General features: G+C 40.2%; 1 protein-coding gene and 1 pseudogene across 1 annotated transcript in view; one reads left to right on the top strand and one right to left on the bottom strand.

Moving 5' to 3' along the window:
• LAMA4 (laminin subunit alpha 4) overlaps positions 1–18,633 on the top strand; it is a 142,096-nt gene that overhangs the window by 50,769 nt on the left and 72,694 nt on the right. Inside the window, exons 5-9 of the mRNA XM_031680130.2 lie at positions 2,593–2,673; positions 11,497–11,711; positions 13,695–13,790; positions 15,649–15,800; positions 17,620–17,730. Coding sequence (XP_031535990.1) covers positions 2,593–2,673; positions 11,497–11,711; positions 13,695–13,790; positions 15,649–15,800; positions 17,620–17,730 — 655 coding nt within the window. The remainder of the gene's footprint in view (positions 1–2,592; positions 2,674–11,496; positions 11,712–13,694; positions 13,791–15,648; positions 15,801–17,619; positions 17,731–18,633) is intronic.
• On the bottom strand, positions 2,360–2,449 carry LOC116281687 (U6 spliceosomal RNA; annotated as a pseudogene).

Here is an 18,633-nt window from a genome sequence, read left to right as displayed (position 1 = left end):
AAGAAGCTCTTCTGAAGACTGTTAACTCTTTCAAATAAAAGAAGCAGAAACTTGTCAGTTGGATAATGAGCTTCCTGTCTTGAAAGAGGAAACACAGGTAGTTTCCATAGGCACCAGGAATTACCATTTTCACTCATGTGCTTTCTCTGCATGTGTGAGTGGATCTAGGTTCAAAAGAGCAATTGAGGGACTTAGGGAACCGGCTGTGCAGTTAGGTACATATTCATACATATAAAAGCTGACGTCTCTAGAGAACAGATTTGAGGTGGAAAAACCTGCTAAAAATTAACACAAAAGCAAAAATACGCTACCTATGAGTAAAGAACATTATGTGGGAGTGTGGAGGAATTGGGAAGGGTGGGAGAGACCTGCTTTCTCTGTAGTAGCAATAGTTCTACTTCCTGAATCTTTGGGGGAAAAAACTGACTACAAAAAGGGAGGGTGATAGTCTGTGGTCATAGAACAGAACAAATTTGCCTGGATCCTATGAAGTGCTAGCCTTTGATCTGTCCTTATTATTAGAGTTAACTACTCAAATACTAACCAAATATCTTAGAAATCAAATGCCCCATTGCCTCTTTCAGCTTTTCTTAAAATTCATATTGCTACTTTCTATAAAAATGAAAGCAGGACTTTGATTTGAGCTTTCAGAAAGGCACCAAGTATAGAATCTGAATTGCACTTTGAAAAACATGCTGGTCAGGCCTACAGACCCAGGATTTGGATTTTCAGTTACAATAGCCACATCAGAAAGCAAGAAAGTAATGCTTGAGGGTTTAGGATACAAATAGTGCTGAGTCTGTTTCCCTTAAGTTCCCAGAGGGTTTTCCAAGAGCAAAAGACTCCCTTCCACTTGGAGAGAGCGCGCCATGGTTGTTAGTGCGAGCTGAGAAGGCGCTGTGTTTTCATTGCCTTAGCCAAAACAGACATTAGCCTAAGAAAAATATAAACAATCAGTGCTGATGAAAAACGAAAAAGGAACCCTCACTGGCTCTTCTGCCTCTGAGTCTCCCTCCACCAAGACCCATCTTCACACAGCTTTTCCCAGGGACTGTTTGCACGGAGCTCATGTATTTATTTTGGGGTTGGCCAGACATCCTCTGTATTTACTACTAATTGCTCCAAATTAGGAAAATGTCATCAGTTTGAAACAGCAGGACATTAGCTCAAAACAGACAACTCCAAGCAGATATTTCATTCCTTCAAGCCATGGGTGGGCTGTTTGGTGGAACATCTTCAAGGAAATAAGCATTAGAGTTTATTCATATTCTGAACACTTAACTGTTAGTGTTTCTTTAAGTAGGCTGAGGAATGAGAACAAGCAAAACAAAGGGTAGACGCCAAAGAAATGTAATTCATTGGAATGTTTTTAACCAAACTGTTAGGGAAAATAAATTGTGTGTGCTGCCATTCACTAAAAAGCACATACTGTTTTCTGACTGATTTTATAAATGTCTTGACACAAAGCAAACATATCCATTTGCTTTCCTCCGAAGACCATTAGGTCTTTGCTGATACACGCAGGAATGTGAGAACAGCAGGGCACACTCCATGGATTGTACAATACCTAAGCCAAAACTAATTTAAAATCCTTTAAAATTTTTCACACACACCCCCCCGCAAAGAGATGGATTCATGTGTCAGCATAGAATTTACAAAACATGTGGAGAGTAATATTCCATTTCCCCACCTTAATAATTAAGATAGTTATTTGTTCTGCTGCAACAATGTGTTTATTTTTTTCTGTCCTGTGTCCTAATTTTTATTGTTAAAAAAAAAAGAAGAAGAAGAATCAAGAGAAGTTCTATGGACTAGAATCCTTTTACAATGGGTCCTGTTTCTTGCTTGAGTACTGGCTTTGTGACTTTGATCAGCTGAACCAGTCTCTGCACTCTTTATTCCCAATCTTTAAGGTACACATGAAAGAAATTAAGGTTCTGTGGAGACTGTAGAGCATAGTTTAGAAGTGGCTCATGACCTTGAAGAGTGAAAGAGAGCTAGTGTGGAAAAAAAGGGGGAACCTTTCAAATGTATACACAGAAAGTGGTGGAAATAAGAGGAAATGCTCATACAAGTTTAAAATCGCAGGTAAAATTTGCTTATTTTATCTCTGGCTTTGGAATATGTATTTTAGACTTGAATTAAAATATATGTATATTTATAAACACACACATATTTGATGTTCTGGAAATTCCCACTGCTTCAGGTAAAAATAATGAAGTGCCTCTATGGAGAGATAAGGTGGACATGAGAAGTGGTGTCCCCAGTGGCGTGTCATCTTGTGTCTGAGCCTGATATTCTAAACTTTCTTGAAAAAGAAGAGGATGTAATTTTTTTTCAAATTAAAAAACATGTATTGAAAAATATGGAATGCTTCACTAATTTGCGTGTCACCCTTGCTCAGGGGCCATGCTAATAATTTTAGTGTATGTGCTGCCGAAGTGAGCACAAGAGGATGTAATTTAAATGAAGCAAATGATCGCACCCATTTGAACTTGAGGGGGACCAAGGTAGAAATGATCTAATCAAAAGTTAAGACAGTCTTTTCAGGGATGTATGGAATTGACTTCTAATGTTCTCTTTCAATTCTAGTTTTGCAGAATCCTGCTATAGGAAAAATGGAGCTGTTCGGTGTATTTGTAGAGAAAACTATGCTGGACCTAACTGTGAAAGGTAGGCTACTAAAAGTCACTGTTTTCTGGGGAGGGTCAAAGGAAACTTTCTATTTCTTGCACTCATCAGCTCTGCCATGCTCCCATTCACTAGATCTTAAGAAGAGGGAATGGGGGATCAATATCAGAGCTCCCTGGGGAAGCTTTCCCAAGTCCCATGCCTCAGATACAGCTAAAACAATGCTGCCTAGGCATCCAGCACTGCATCTCAGGATAAATGGGCAAGGAAAGAGGAAAATGAATTTGAATATTTTGAAAAGATTTTCTACTTGATTTTGGTACCATTTCTCTATCACTGAGAATTAGTAGTATAATTAATGTTCAAAAGAGAGAGAGAGAAAGAAAGCCTTCCTAAATGATTCCTTTTTCAATTAACTGATAGGTCAGTTAATAGAGTGATTCATTGAAATACATTATTTAACCCATTCTTTACACCATCTCTTCTGAAAAGTAAACTATTTCCGTGAGTTTGGATTTTCTAAATCCCTGTTTGGTACTTACACCTAACACTCTTTTTTAAGGTGCTCGGGGCTTTGCTCAAGTGGAAAAGTCCTTGGCAAGCAAGGGACCAAGGCTTCTCACTGAATATTTCCTGGCAAGACATTTCCCATCCCTGCCACCATCAGCTGTTCACCAGTTTCCAAGATAAAATGGCTTCTGCTGAAAGTGTCTCAGAGAGAGGCCTTATTTTTTTTTTTTTTTTTTTTTTGAAATTAACGTTGGCACCCCTATTGTGTTTAGGCAGCAAGTTGATGTTTGGTGTCCCAGAGACAGGGAGGGAAGGGCGGGGAGGGACGAATCAGACATCTAGTCCCACATCCCCACATCTGCAGGGCTCACCTCACCACAGGAGTTCCCGACTGCCCTGGGTGTGGCTCACAGACTCAGCGTGAGATTCAAAAGGTAAACTTAAATACCATCTCACTTCCAAAAATAACACCTTCCACCTCTTGAAGAGTAGCTCTGGCACTCTTTTTAAAAAGCCACAGTGTCTATGGTACATAGAAAATCTCTTGAGGACATTGCTATTGTGATTATTAAATGTGAAAAATAAGGATAATTCTTTCGCTAAAGAGTTGTGATTTTTCCCTTTTTTACAATAAAGAAAGAGGAAAGTAAAAACTGAGAGATCAAATAAATTTCATCCTTTAGGAGGGACTGCTAGAGGTGATCAGATTAATGTTAGTGACACACTTGTTCTGTATTTCCTTATTTGGGAACCCAGGAAAACAAGCCACCTGATTTACTCATTATCTGGCTCAGTGAGGGTGTGAGAGGATTGTTCATCAGCTAGGGATGGAGATTTTTCTCCTCAGTGTCTGAGGTTAAACTCGGTTTAGTCTGATAAGGATTAAACAGCATTACCACCTAGTGGGTGTTCAATGGCTCCTGTGAGGGAAATTAGTGGCCCTAAATTGTGTCCTGCTGACCAAATGCAAGTTCTCCCAGAAGTAAAGTAATCTCAGCCCCAAGGGCTGAGCCCTGCAAAATTGCACAGGGATGTGGCTAAGGGTTCTGTCAGTGACAGTGAGGGGCCTGGCATGAACGACATGCCCACCTCCGACGTGGGACTGTAGGTAATAAATCCCCTGGCCCACATCAGAGGCTCCTGGGACCTTTCATTAATTGACAGGCCTGAGTCCGATCTGATGCTTAGTCTGGACCTGGACTGATAGGATGGAGAGAGAACTAGTTTAGGAAGTGGAAGCAGAGTGTTGAAGAGATATAGCGTCAGCCTGGCTGAGTCTATCTCTCCGCTCTAGCCCCTTGTAGTCCTCCTGAGCAAGTTATTTGACTACTCAGTGGCAATTTCCACATTTCCAGAAAGGAAAAAATGAAATTATCCACCTCACAGGACTGTTGTGAGATTATACTAAAAAGCTTTTAGTATGGCACCTGGCACTTAATAAATGTTCAATAAAAATTAACCGGTGACAGTACAAATCATTGTGCCCCATTGTCTGGTTTCTGCCACTGGCATACTGTGTGCCTGGGACAAGTTGGCTCATTTCCCTGAATCTCAGTTTCCTTAGTTAGAAATTACGGCTTTGAGCTACATAGTGCCCTTTATTGTGTCCTCCTTGCTTTACATTTCTCATCCTCCAGCCTCATAACCACCCTGAGAGGAGGTAGTATTTCATCATTTTGCAGATGAGGAAACTTTGGCCTGCTAAATGTCACATCACTGCTAAGTGTGGGAACCATCATTTGCAATTTGGCCTAAAAATCTGGATTCTTTCCCTGTCCCCATACCACTTTACCTAAATGTCTTCCTAAGGGTCTCCTATTTTAAATGATGATAATTAATAAATTACTTGAACCTCTGATGTGGAGGAGAAAAACTGTTGATCTGTTACTAGATTCCCTTTGACAGGAGGCTGCATCTACAAAGGTGCTGGAAGTAAGCAACTCTTCTAAGGCCTTTCATGTGCACTGGGGAGGATCACTTTGAGCAACCTTCTCCTGTCCACCTTCCTTACACCCTGCTCTTTTAAAGAGAATGTTCTGAGGTCTTGTATAACAAAAATTGACCCAACAATCCAGGGGACTCTTCTTCAAAATAGAAATGATCACACAAACAGATTGACGGAGGGAGTAAGGCTGCGATACATCTAAGATAAGGTCTCTTGTCCTCAATGAAGTCAAGGCTAGGAGAGGAGACAGACCTGAAAACCATTCATTACGAGGCAGAAAAAAGAAAAAGCTCAAGAGAAGGACAAGCTAAGGCCCTATAAGTGTGTAGTGGAAGGGATGATTTCCTTCCCACAGAGGGGCTGGATCATCCCACAGAAAGGGGCCTTAGCTGCTTTTGATTTGTGTTTGACTCTGGGACTCAGAGGGGGTTTCTGTTTCGAGTTTAACAGTCACATTGTTAAGTTGTCCCAGTTCAACTTCATCTAATCTGTGTTTTCAATGAATTTATGAGCTCAGACTTCTCCACAAGGTCTTTTCAAAACACACGGCTGATTTGTATGGGTATCTCTCTCATTAGTCCAAACCAAGAACACTCTGGGTGTTTCTGTACCAAGAGATCATTTAATTAAGGGGTGGTTTTCAATACTGACTGCATATAAGTATCTCTTGGAAACCTTTGGATTCCTCAGCCCTCCCTAACAGTTTCTGTGCCCCGCTAAAAAGAGGCCTCTAGGATGAGGCCCGGGGACTCATATTTTGACTCCTCACTTGGTTCTCACGCCAGTCCTCTCAGTGCCTTGTGACCTGCTACTCTATTTCAACCTTGAGTACCACACATGAAATATAAAACAGTATTTTTCAAACTCGGACTCAAGAACCACTGGTGTCCTTAGAAACATTCATGGAGGTTCATGGGTTTTCAGTGAATGTTTTCTTAATTTTGTGTTTAATTTCAATTTCAATGATAACCTTGAGACAAAAGTTCATTGAAACATATCCTGGACTTTCTGTAGTACCAGTTTATAATGAGAGGGGATGTGCCTTAGAGCTGAGGAGAAAATAATGGCTGATAGTGTGTCAGTGAGGCATTACAGACAACTGGAGGCCAAATGGCATAACTTTGAGGCAAACTGAGTCATCACGTGGCACACAGCAGGTCATGCATGCTGAGCTCAAACAGTCCTCTACCACATCACACTGCAAGTGGCCATTTGGTTGCAACAAGACAACATCATCCATTGTCTTGAATTAATACTATTAATTTGCATTTGATTCATTTTATACTTTTGTTGTGTTTTATTCGGAAAATTCGCCTTGGTTTTCAAGGCGTATAAAAGCCATGGGCATAGTAAGTTACTACTTAGTTTTGTGTTTGAAATATTTAAAGACAATTTAAGTGAATAGTGGAAGAGATATTCTATATAAATGTTTTTACTTTCACAGGGGTCCATACTACATACAAGTTTGAGCAACATTGGTCTAAAGCGTAGAGCATGAGCCTCTTCTAGTTCTGTGCAAAACATCTCACAACACATTTGTCTTTCTAGTAAGGTCCATGTTTCTTAGCTTACTCGGGGTCCTACCTATCTCTACCCAAAGTCCTTTGCCCACCTCACAATTTAAACTCTCCATGCTGAACTCACGCTCTTACAATCCACCAGGTCAGTGGTAGAGCTTACCACATTGTATTGCATTTGGATTACTAAAAACAGTGACTAACATTTATTGAGTGTTTACTGTATGCCAGGCACTGTTGTAAGCACCTTACATGCAATGATACATTTAAACACCAAAAAAAAATCCTGTGAGATGCCATTTTCGTCCTTATTTGCAAAGAAAGTGAGATACAGAGAGGGTAAGCCCCTTGTTCAAAATCACACAGTTTTTAAAATCTCATTAAGCTGTGAGGTTCTCAGCAGAAGCAGCATCTTATTTCTCTGTCCGTTCTTCCTCCATCACAGTATCTAGAATGTGGTATGCGCTGAGTTACATTTGTTTCAGTAGTCCTTCTTTTAACTAAAAACTCAGAACTTTTAATATTCCTTGAAGAAGGTACCAGGTAGTGGCAAGAATCAATCATTTCTTGCACCATTTGCCCCCACCCCTCACTTCCCACCCCATGCCTGGAAAATGGAAGAGGGTGACCCAGAATTGAGGGAGTCAAGTCACTGCCATCTGGCTGAAAAAGTTTGTAATTGGACGTTATCTTCTGATGCAAATGATTGTAAGATGCACAATTGTATGGACAGAAATTTTGAATTCTCATTCTCATTCTAGTGTGACATTCCCTTGGCTCCCAAGTAATTCATTTTAAAGATGAGGCTGAAACTCAGAGCCTGAGGAGACTTAATTTAATATCACACAATTGACCCTCAATATTCAATGCAAAGTTTTCAGTTAATAAATGTATATGATGTCGATGCCTCAGTAGTCCACATTGTCTCTGGGACAGCTTTAGTAATGCACCTTTATCCATTCAGTTCTGTGGGGGAATGAGAGACATGCTAAGATCCTATGGGGATATATCGTGTGCATTTTGTTGCTTAAGGATCTGAAAGAAGAAAGGGACAAATGAAAGCAAATTCCAGGGAGACCTGAAAATCCTAACAGGAAAGGCTGAAAATAGTATCATCAGAGACAATTATGATGACAGTGATAATGATTTTGACGATCATCTTGATGTTAGAAAAGAAGAATAAAGAGGATGAGGAGGAAGAGGAAGCTAACATTTATTAAAGCTTATCTTTTGATTCAGGAATTTAGTCTGATTCACTGTGTAGGCACCAAGCTTTTCAAACTTAAGCTACCAGCCCTGTTATCGCTACAGAATTCTTCTTATTACTCCCTACTTTCTGCATTGCCCCACTTCTGGATTCTTGCCCTGAGACCTGGAACGGGTTAGTTACATTTTCCTACCCTTATTTTTCAGGCTTTCATAGAGAAGTAGAGAGCATTTGTATGGCACCTACTATGTAACAGGTGCTTTTTTTTTTTTTTAATGTAATCCCAATGATAGCTACAGAGTGACATCTCTCTCAGAAAAGCTATGCCACCTGGGCTGGGAATTTTGGCACCTTTGATAAAGGCATTTAGTGAGAGCTGTATGACCCTGTAAAGAGAAGCAAAGGAGAAAGAACAGAGGAGATTAAAAAGCACTACAAAAATTCCTGAAATAATAGTTTTTAGTCAAAAACATTTTTTCTGAAAAACATCTTTTTGTTTTCCATTTTGCCCAAATAATTTCACTAACTGAAATGACAAAGTTCATATGTCACAGTTCTCTCATTTATACTGTAAATTTAAAAGCTCTATTTTCTCTGAATGGATCAAGTCATTAATAAAGCTAGAAATGAGATTATGGAAGAAAAAAAAGGATCAGTACTGGGTACCTAGGCTCCAATGCTGACTCTAAATCCAACTCCTGGTCCTTCTGTATCATTTGTTATTTGCTCTTTGAGAGGAGAAATTAGGTACATCAATAGATAGCATTTGATTACTCAACTGTTGAAATCATTAATGGATTAATTAGTTAATTCATTAAAGACAGACTTGTGAAGTGGAAAGAGCTTAAACTTAGAGTCCTAAATGATGCCTGAGCCCTGAAGCAGTGAACCAATCATCCAGTTTCTCTGTGCTCTACCTTCCTCATTTATAAAGTCGAGGTTAGAGGGTATACTATGAGTACAAGACCTTTGCATGCTCATTATATAAAATCTGTAGGGTTGAAGTTAGGACTGTGACTTCAGAGTTGTCTCTGAACCTGCCACCAAAAGATGTTCTTGAAACTCAAAGTGACTCAAAGTAGGTCTCCACTGTGACTGAGATTCTGACTTAAGAGAAGAGAGAATTTGGTTTTTCTCTTGTAGAAGACTAGGGCAACCTTTGGAGATCAAATACAGTGGAATTAAACAGAGAAAAGAAAGTAACTGGCATCCAACTTCTGAGAGCTTGGACAAGTCCGTTCACTCCCAGACCTCAGGCTCCCCAGCTGCACATTGAGGTGGCAGATCTGAGGCCCATTTCAATGAGGCTAAGAGTCCAGTATTCTGTTTGGTGAACTGCAGCACAGGATAGAAATTCAATCCAGCCATGAGTGCTGTAGAGGGATGATTTATGCTGGCTTGAGGACAAGAGGGCCTATAAACCAGAGGTACAAAGACATGAGTATCAATAACAAAATTCATCGCACATTTCCTCTGGGGGGCGGTGTTTCTTTGTGAGTTATATGGCACTTACGTTTATTCTTATCTTTTTCATAGACCTCGATTTCTACAATTCATGGTATGATATATAACTGTGCTTAATTATTTTCCTGTTCTTTCAGTGCATGGGCTGTGTGTTTTTCCTCTTCCTGTCTCTCCATGCCTTACACAAAATAGACGTGAATTGTTCTTCTGTTGGATGAATTCACTCATTCATTTATAGCAGCAGCAGTTGTGGTTCAGGGAGGAGCGCAGGAAAGAACATCAGAATCAGGAGGTCTGGGTCTTTCACTGTGACCTCCTAGCTATGTGAGCCTGGAAAACCAAAGTAGCCTCTCAGCCGCAGGATGCCAGGCCTGCATGGCCTACCTCCGATGTGTCTGTGGTAACTAAATAGACTCACCTAGGTGAAGCCATGAGATACAATGCTAGTATGTTTATTCTTGACAGAACAAACCATCATTATAACTATGTCAAAAAAACTGAGACATGGCAAGAAAGCCTGGAAAAACACATGCAGAATGTTGAACAGTGATTTTGTTAGGATCTTGGGATTACAGGTGTGATTTTTTTCATATCTCTGTTTTTCAAATGTTCAGAATCATGATTCTCTTACTTTAAACGGAAACATTTAGAAAGTGTGATGTCTTATTATTACTGGCCAGGTCTTATTGGTTTCCTTGGAAAGTGCTCCCTTCCTTTCCACTCCCAAGGCCAAGACCCCACCCTAGGCCCTCCCCACCCCACCCCAGTCTCCCGTTCCAGCCCACAGTCCATCCTGAACTCTGATGCCAACACCAACTTCCTTCACCATCACTTTCATCGCACTCAGAAACCTTCACCAACTCTCTTTCTTGCGCTTTCCCACATCAGAACTAATGCCTGTGCCTGACCTTCAACCCCATGATGATGTGACTCCGCATTCTTTCCAGCCACTCCCGAAGCATCTTCAGCCCCAGTTAGCCAGTCTTAATGCTAGTTTAGGGTCCACAGCAGAGAGGAGGCGACAGCCAGCCAGCAAACACGGAGTTTGGCTCATACAGTATTCTTACAGAGTTTGAACCAACCTTTAAAAACTGAAATTCCACATTAAAATCCAAATTTCAACTTTTTCCTTTTCAAGTAAGAAAATCTAGTAACAAATCTGTCATTCCCTCCAGGCTACAATTTGGAAACAGTTGACAGGAGCTGAAAAGCAGCTGCCCCCTTAGATGAGGCCTGTTGCTCCTTCACTCACAGCAGGGCCTCTGCTACCCCACAGGGCACCTTTTGGGAAAAGCAAAGAAAGGCATTTTTTTTTCCTCTGAGAGAGGCAGCCCCACCCAGAACGCGCAGCTTGGCAAGGCCAGCAAAGGCTGGATAGGTTTCAGTCTCTGCTCTCCAACTGGGCTGGAGTCTCTCATGAAGGGCCAGCTGGCATGACCATAGGCATCAGTTCTGCCCCTACAACAAACACAGTTAGATGCCTGGGCTCTGTAGGTTCATATATCTAAAACGTACAGAATAATGGCCATCTGGCTCTGACTCCATTTATCTGTGGTACTCCCAGCTCTGCCCTCTGCTTTGTCTCCACACTACCTTCCCTCAGTCACAAGAAGGCTGCCAGAGCTGAGTGCTGTCTGCCTCTACATTCACCTACAGATGGAGAGAATGCCTTCACACAACTGTTAAACAAGAGCCCTGAGTTCCTCTCCAGTTGAATCACTCCTAAGCCAAACCATTTTGGCCAGGACAGTGCCAGCACTGATTGTCTCAGGCTTAGTTTATCTGAAGTTCTGTATGGCAAGGTGGAATGGTGGTTTATACCAGTGTTTGTCAATAAAGGTATTATTAACATTTTGGCCATGACAATTTTTAGCTGTGCCTGAGGGGCACATCTCATCATCACATTTAGCATTTCTGGTGGCACCCATTATATGCCAGCTGTGCATCCCAGTCATTGAGATGACCAAAATTGCCCCCTCACTGGTTATAGCCAGACACTCCTGCACCATAGGGTCTAGCCAAATTGAATGGGCTGCAACACAATGGGGAGGGGTAGCTCCTTAAAAACAAAGTCTTGTCCTATTAGGAAGATGGGAGAATGGGAATTAATTCTGGGATGCCAATCCACAAATATTCATTACACTTTCTTCTAGGTGGGAAAGAAGATAAAAAGGAAGACAAAGCTATGGATGCTAAATTTTTGACATATGATTCCCCTTCAGATGTGCTCCTGGTTACTATGGAAACCCCTTGCTGATTGGAAGCACCTGCAAAAAATGTGACTGCAGTGGAAATTCAGATCCTAACCTGATCTTTGAAGATTGCGATGAGGTCACTGGCCAATGTAGGAACTGCTTACGCAACACCACCGGATTCAAGTGTGAACGCTGCGCGTCTGGCTACTATGGGGATGCCAGGATAGCCAAGAACTGTGCAGGTACAGTGCTGTGCATACAGCATCAGTTACCTGGCCAGCACGTGCATGATAGAGCAGGTTCTCTGTCAATGCTGAATTTAGGTGAATTTATCTTAGGGAAATACTACAAGTACGCCCTTGACACTTCCAGGGCAACATAACATTCTCAGGAATGTAGATACTCATAGGGGTAGATATTTTTTATCAAGATGAAAATAACTTAGCTCATGGGTAGAGTGAACCCTGAGATGCTAACACTAGTGAACTTTTTGTTGTATCATCTTCATATCCTTCCAATTTTGATCAAAGAAATAAATCAGACTTTCAGACCAGAGGACTGAATGAAAGCTTGCATGGTTCACATCATTTTTCTCATTCTGCAAGCTGTGTCTTTTTTTTTTCAGTTATGTTGAGTAAAATTGACATTTTAGTGAAATAGATTAGCAAGCCAAGGGTAGTTTAATCATCCCCCAATTTCCTCAAATTATCAGAGTAAATAGTTCAGGGAAAGTATAAGAAATCTTCCTAGACTTCAGTTACATTGAAAGGTACAAATTTTATTCAGGATTTCTCCAGTCCATTTACCTCAGAGAGTGAATCTCTTTAGAAGTGAAGTTAAATTGCCTTTCCTTAGGGCTAAAGGAAGGCTAAGACTGTATATTCTTTCTCTTATGCAACTTTGAGGGGAAAAAGAGTGAGTAAGAGGTATTGTGCTCTTGGCATGCTTCTATCAGAGATTCTCTCACTGAAACAGATTTCCACTTGAAGAGATTTTAGGAAGTGAAGAGTTTGAATTGAGAAGGAAATGGATATGATCTGCAGAAGTCACAATAAAATTAAACAAATCTTCAGGAAAGTTGTGTGCTCACGGACGTAACCCTGAGAATAATGGAGGAAGAGAGGAGCTCTGTGTCCAGTCGGACTAAAGAGAGAGAAAGTGGGCATCAAAAACTTGTTGGCAAAATCAGACTTAAACGTTGACATCTTGATTCTCAAAACACTGACTAAACTCATGTTAAACTACATAGATGCAGATCACTCTTTGAAAAAAAGCTGAGGTTCGAGGCAGTAAAGCATGCTCTTGCTGAATTGTTTAATAAATCTGCATTTTGTGGAACATTAAACAGCCAAAATGTAACAAATATATGTCCCCCTTGAAGCTAATTTTTTATGATTATTCTGTAAAGACAGTTAAGAAGTGGAGGGAAAATTCACAATTGTATTCCAGCTTTTTGCTAACCTAGATAGTTTAAGAAATCCTTTTTAAATATTAAAAATTAATCTCCAGTTCAAAACTCAGTGGAAAATAAACTGTCTGATGAGATTGGGATATTGTTTTTGTTTTTGTCCAAAAGGCATTCTTGAGAATCATCAGTAAACTAATAATGGGCTTTCAGACCTCCTTGATTCATGTAAATATGCTTCTAACTCTTTCCACGACATTGTTCCTAGCCATCCCATTGATAGCTATCATGTGGAGGTTTGGAGTCTGTCTTGCCAGAGGTCAACCACTGTGGGAGCCAAGAATCACTCTTGGGTCTCTTCACTCAGTCCTAGCTGGGCTGCTCCTCCCTCACACCTGGCAATGATCAACCCTGGAGTTGGATTAAACTGGAAAATCAGTCTGTGATGAAAGGATGGCTTTCAGATTCCAACTGAGTCATGGGCTCTGTGATCATTTTGTACTTGTGAAACTGACCAGGATCTCTTTGGATTGAAGCAGTTGCAGCATCATGCAGAATCTCAAATAATTGACAAAGGAATCCTAGAAACGTTTAGATTGACTTCTGCCCCAAGATCACCTTTGGAAATCTCACTGAGCTGGGGCTTAATTGGGTGAAGGGCATAATCCCTATATCATGGATTCCACATGGTTTTAAGAAGAATATAATTAATCCCCATTGAAGAATTATATACTGATAGCCAGTATTTCTACAAACCACAAATACCATATTTTAAACATTAAGAAATGAATCCCTAATCTCTTGTTTCTGTTTCCCACAGTGTGCAATTGTGGAGGAGGCCCATGTGACAGTGTAACTGGAGAATGCTTGGAAGAAGGTTTTGAAACCCCTACAGGCATGGACTGCCCAACCATAAGTAAAAATAACAGTACATGATTGACTAACCCCACATTCTCTAATGTGCTGCAGGTGTAGGATTAAGAAGAGTTATGCAATACCCTCTCTCTAGAAACTGCCTGGGTCCCTCGACTTTAACCCTGCCTGTGCCTCAACCAAATTGACCCTAAACAAAAGGCATTCAGTCCACCTGATTCCAATTGGCTGACAGATGATATATGTTTAAACAGCTCTACTTTAGAAAATGTATTTTATCAAGTCTTTAAGTTCAGCATCTTATTTAGTAGGTAAAGGCAAAGTCAGAAACACAATTCCCAATGACTGAGTTCATTTTAGCTCCTCTTTCTATAGTCTCTCTTCAGGTCCTCAGATAATGTTACCTACAGACAAGGCTTTACAGCATGGGGAAACTGAGATACCAAGAGACTTAAGCTGGCTTTTCCCAAATCTGAAGTGGTACCAGGAATATAATAATATTAAGGGCTTATGAAATGGAGCTGACTTTTCTCTTTCCTGGATTTCTTTCTCTCCTGTCAATCAAATCATGCATGATCCCAATGGTGCAAGAACCTGCTGAAACATTTTGAACCAAATGCCCAGAGCCAGTCTGAATGACTTCTCAAGCATCATTCAAGACCTTAGCCTAGAAAAATCCATGATTGATTCTTAGAAGGATTTGAGTAAGCTTTGCCTTAGAATGTCTAATATTTGGCTTAATTTTAAATAGAGTGGTTTAAAGTTTACTTTAACATGAGATATCCCCTCTCCCAAACAAAAATGTCTTGGTCTCTCAGTCCCTCTGGGCACAAGAGATTAATATTACTGATGAATCCCATCTTAGAAAGTGACATAGGATGTGAGGCACAAGGAGCACAGAGTTTTACACACTGACAGCATAGGTGGTCCCCTAAGCAGGGTCACTTTAAGGATATTGAGACGCCTGCTTGGCCCTATGCATCTCCTCCACCAGCCTGATATGCTGTCTGGGGAGTCATTCCTTTGAGAAACCATATGAGTAAGAACATGTTAAACTTCAAATAACAAATTAACATATTAACAACCGTTAACACTTTAGTCTCCATTTATCAGTTCTCTAGAAGAGAGTACAGCCTGAGGAAGAGATTGGGAACAGGGAAGTTTCAAAGGGTGTCCTTGTGAGTGTGTCATAGGAAGGCACTGGGTCCCTGGGTGTGATGACTCAAATGCAAAATGCAGGAAGCAATGAGAAACCATGACCTACCTCACCAGGTGTGCAGGTTTGTCAGCTATCAGAGAGTGATACTTGGAAACAGTGATGGCCTAGTGACCATCTTCTGCTGAAGCATTCATCCAGACTGAAGGTCAGGCCATGGGGAGGCATTGAGCCATTGCTGGGGTGAGGCAAAGGCACTAGAACCTAAATAGCCATAAGAAAAGCAGCTAGGAGAGGAAGAATGTCTGGTACCATACCATCTTCACCAGCCAGCACAAGGCAGAAGCCTAAAGCCTGATGTGAAGTCATCCCAGATAGCTTTCCCACCACCAGAGAAAAGTGGAGAGAGGTTCTCTCCACCCATCCATCTTTCAGATGCCTTGCCCTTTTGTGCTTCCTTCCTTTCTCAATTCAGCCCTTAGTGTTCATATTAACCTACTTTCCTGTTGCATGTGTTTTTTTTTTTGTCACTTTTTAAGTGAGGATAGTGCCTAATATACACTTTGGTTTGTCTTAGGCTCTACTCTGCTTTGAGTGTAAGGACTAGTGCCATGGCCCAGGACATCTCAGGAAACAAAAATACAAATAGTATTAACCAAGGAAGTGCATGTGATGATGGACAAAGTGGCATGCTTCCTGGCTGACCTTTGATTTTGAAGAAATGACATGCCTATTTTACCTCCAGGCTGTGATAAGTGCATCTGGGATCTGACTGACGACCTTCGGCTAGCGGCGCTCTCCATTGAAGAAAGCAAATCCAGTCTGCTGAGTGTGTCATCTGGTGCTGCTGCTCATAGGCACGTGAATGAAATCAACTCCACCATCTACCTTCTCAAAGTATGCAAGAATGGTGTACCCTCTGCTTATTTTCAATCTTGTTTCACAGGGTCACTCCGAGTAACTCCTAACCCTTTTGGTATTTGAGTCCTGTGGTTATATTGCAAATTGTTAGACCTAGAAAGTTATGAAAAGTTGATTGTAGTCATGAACTTCAGCCTAAACCAAGAGCTGTCGTCCATGAAAGAGGTTAATATGGAAAATTGAATTACTGAAAAACTCATATCTGTGTACAAAGCTATTGAGGGAGAAGAAACACTCTTATTTCTTTGGTGGAGCTAAATGTTGGTTACTCAAGTCAACAACACAAACATACCATTACTTGAGCTTCAGTTTGCCATGTTTAGAGAAGTTTCTCTAATCTCCTCTCTCTCTCCCTCCACCTCCCTTTCACTCTCTGCTTCTCCCTCCTTCCTTCCCTTTATCTCTTGTCCTTTCCTTCTCACTGACACACATTCCTTCTTATTTTCCCACACTCACACACACACTCAAACACGCAAGTATACTCATATTCTCTGTTTCTTTTCCTGGGTCTTGGTTAGTATCTAATCAACAAGTTAAAGGCAGGCAACAGTCAAAAGCTATAACAGTGCTTATATATCTAAGCTGTAAGAGGTTTTTTTTTTTTTCCTTCTAAATCATGAGCTTCTATCACAACTAACAGATATTTTTAAAAACAATAATAATTAGCTGAAAGGATAATAGAATGAATTCCAGCACCTTTTTTTTACTTGATTAATCCATTCAGCATAATGATTAAGACCATAAACTTTGACACCAGAATGCTTAGATTCCAATCTCAGCTCTGACACTTACTAGCTATGTGACCTTGGTAAGGTATTTAACCTCTTTATTTTTCAGTTTCCTTATCTGGAATTGAGGATAATGATTACATCCATCTTGTGGGTTGTTAAGAGAATTCAGTGAGTTGTTACATGTAGAGCAGTTAGAACAGTACCTAACATAGAAAGTTCTCGTTACTCTCCTTTTTGGAGATGAAAATGATATCCACAGCTATTGCCTAAATATGCAAAGTATAAAACAAAGTCATTTTTGTTTTAAAAATCACAAAATTTTAGAGCTGGATGGAATCTTAGGGAGCACTCTATTCTAAATTTAAGAATTGTTCTTGTCCAGACTCATCTGTTTGGATTCATGAAGACACTAATTCTCAGAGAAGTTATCCAGACTCAGTCCTCTTGATACCATTCGAATCCTCTTTCCCCAACAGCACAACTTCAAGATAGGAATAATTATAGGTGATGGGAAGTAAGTGCCAAGATTAAAAGGCTTACTCCAAAGTAATTAGAGGAAAGCTACATTTGGACCAAACTCCTCAAAAGTAGATAAGAAAGGGTCTGAAATAAAGAGAATTGCTCTCTCTACACCAAAAAGAGGAAAGTGAATTTCTAAACTCCATTTGTATTGATCCAGGTGGGTTATCATTTCCTCCAAGACCTGTCAAAATTGGAGTTTTAAAGCTCAGACACCCAAGGCCACTGCCAGTCTATATTGTGCCTTTGTGCAAATTTGGAAAACGTACCCTTTCCCCAGAACCAGCACAGCCCAAGCCAGAGTCTCCAGTGTGATGAGTGGAGTTCACAGAATTTCAACCCCTAGAGCCCTGAGCCCGCTCACATAGACCTCAAGCTTCGTACCAGCCTGCAGACCCCACTGTTTTGAGAATAAAGGCTCATACTCTATTCTGAGTCCTCTTACACTAAGAGAATTTTTTCTATTTTTTTTTTACAAACCTGGTGTGCACATCTACGGACTTTGGAAAAATATGTGGGTTTTGTTTGTTTGTTTTTCCCCACAGACAAAATTGTCAGAGAGAGAAAACCAGTATATCCTAAGAAAGATACAAATCAACAATGCTGAGAACACAATGAAAAGCCTTCTATCTGACGTGGAGGAATTGGCTGAAAGGGTATGTGTTCAGTTTCTGGGGCTGACTTCAGAGAAGGGACTTAGCTGGTGTGAACCTGGCTAGTCACAAATGACTGAGGCTTAACACAGCCCAGAAAAAATGCAGTGACCCAAGTGCCTTAAAATAAATCAAGGCAAGATCTGGGGAGAAAGTTGATATACTTGGTCTCTGCTGTATCTTCCCATTTTGATTCGTTTCCTTGAAAAACTGTGTTTATGGAGAACTTACATTCTATTTGCTGCTGGTTAGTATGGTTGATATATGTTTCAATTAGGGTATCATTCAACTGTTCACCTTAACATTTTATGGCTAAGAGCTATAGAACATCAATAAATAGACTTTATTGTATAGAATATAAAATGTAAATATTTGCTAAAGGATGGATTAAATAATGAAAGGAAAGAAGAGAAATTGTGTTCAGAAAGAAGTTTTGCAGTTTGGCAGGAAAAAAATTCACATGGATCCTTATTTTATACCATATACTAAGATAAATTCCAGACAGATTAAAGACTTGAGTTTAAATCTCAAATCCACAAGAAAACAGAACCAGATAATTATTAAGCCTTGAAAGGAAATAGCAATACATTTAAATATAACATAAGAATTATAAGGAAAAGAGAGAATACATTTGACAAGATAAAATTTCAAATACCCAGTAAAACAACTAAAATGAAAAAAGTCAAGAAGACTAAGAAAAATGTGGAGGTAAATATGACTTGTAAAAGCTTTTGCAGATGAACAAGAAAAACATTAAAACATGAGCAGTGTCAATGTGAGAGACTATTAAATAAACTCCCTAAGAGCCTAAAGGAAAAATATCCATCCTCTGTACTAATAAAACAAAAATACAGCTAAGCCACAAGGCGCCATGTTTAACATATTAAAATGTTTCACATATTTTTT

Source organism: Vicugna pacos, chromosome 8 (genome assembly GCF_048564905.1).
Source record: "Vicugna pacos chromosome 8, VicPac4, whole genome shotgun sequence".
NCBI lineage: Eukaryota > Metazoa > Chordata > Mammalia > Artiodactyla > Camelidae > Vicugna > Vicugna pacos.
The sequence above is the reverse complement of the archived record's forward strand: the minus strand, read 5'-3'. Positions and strand labels throughout refer to the sequence as shown.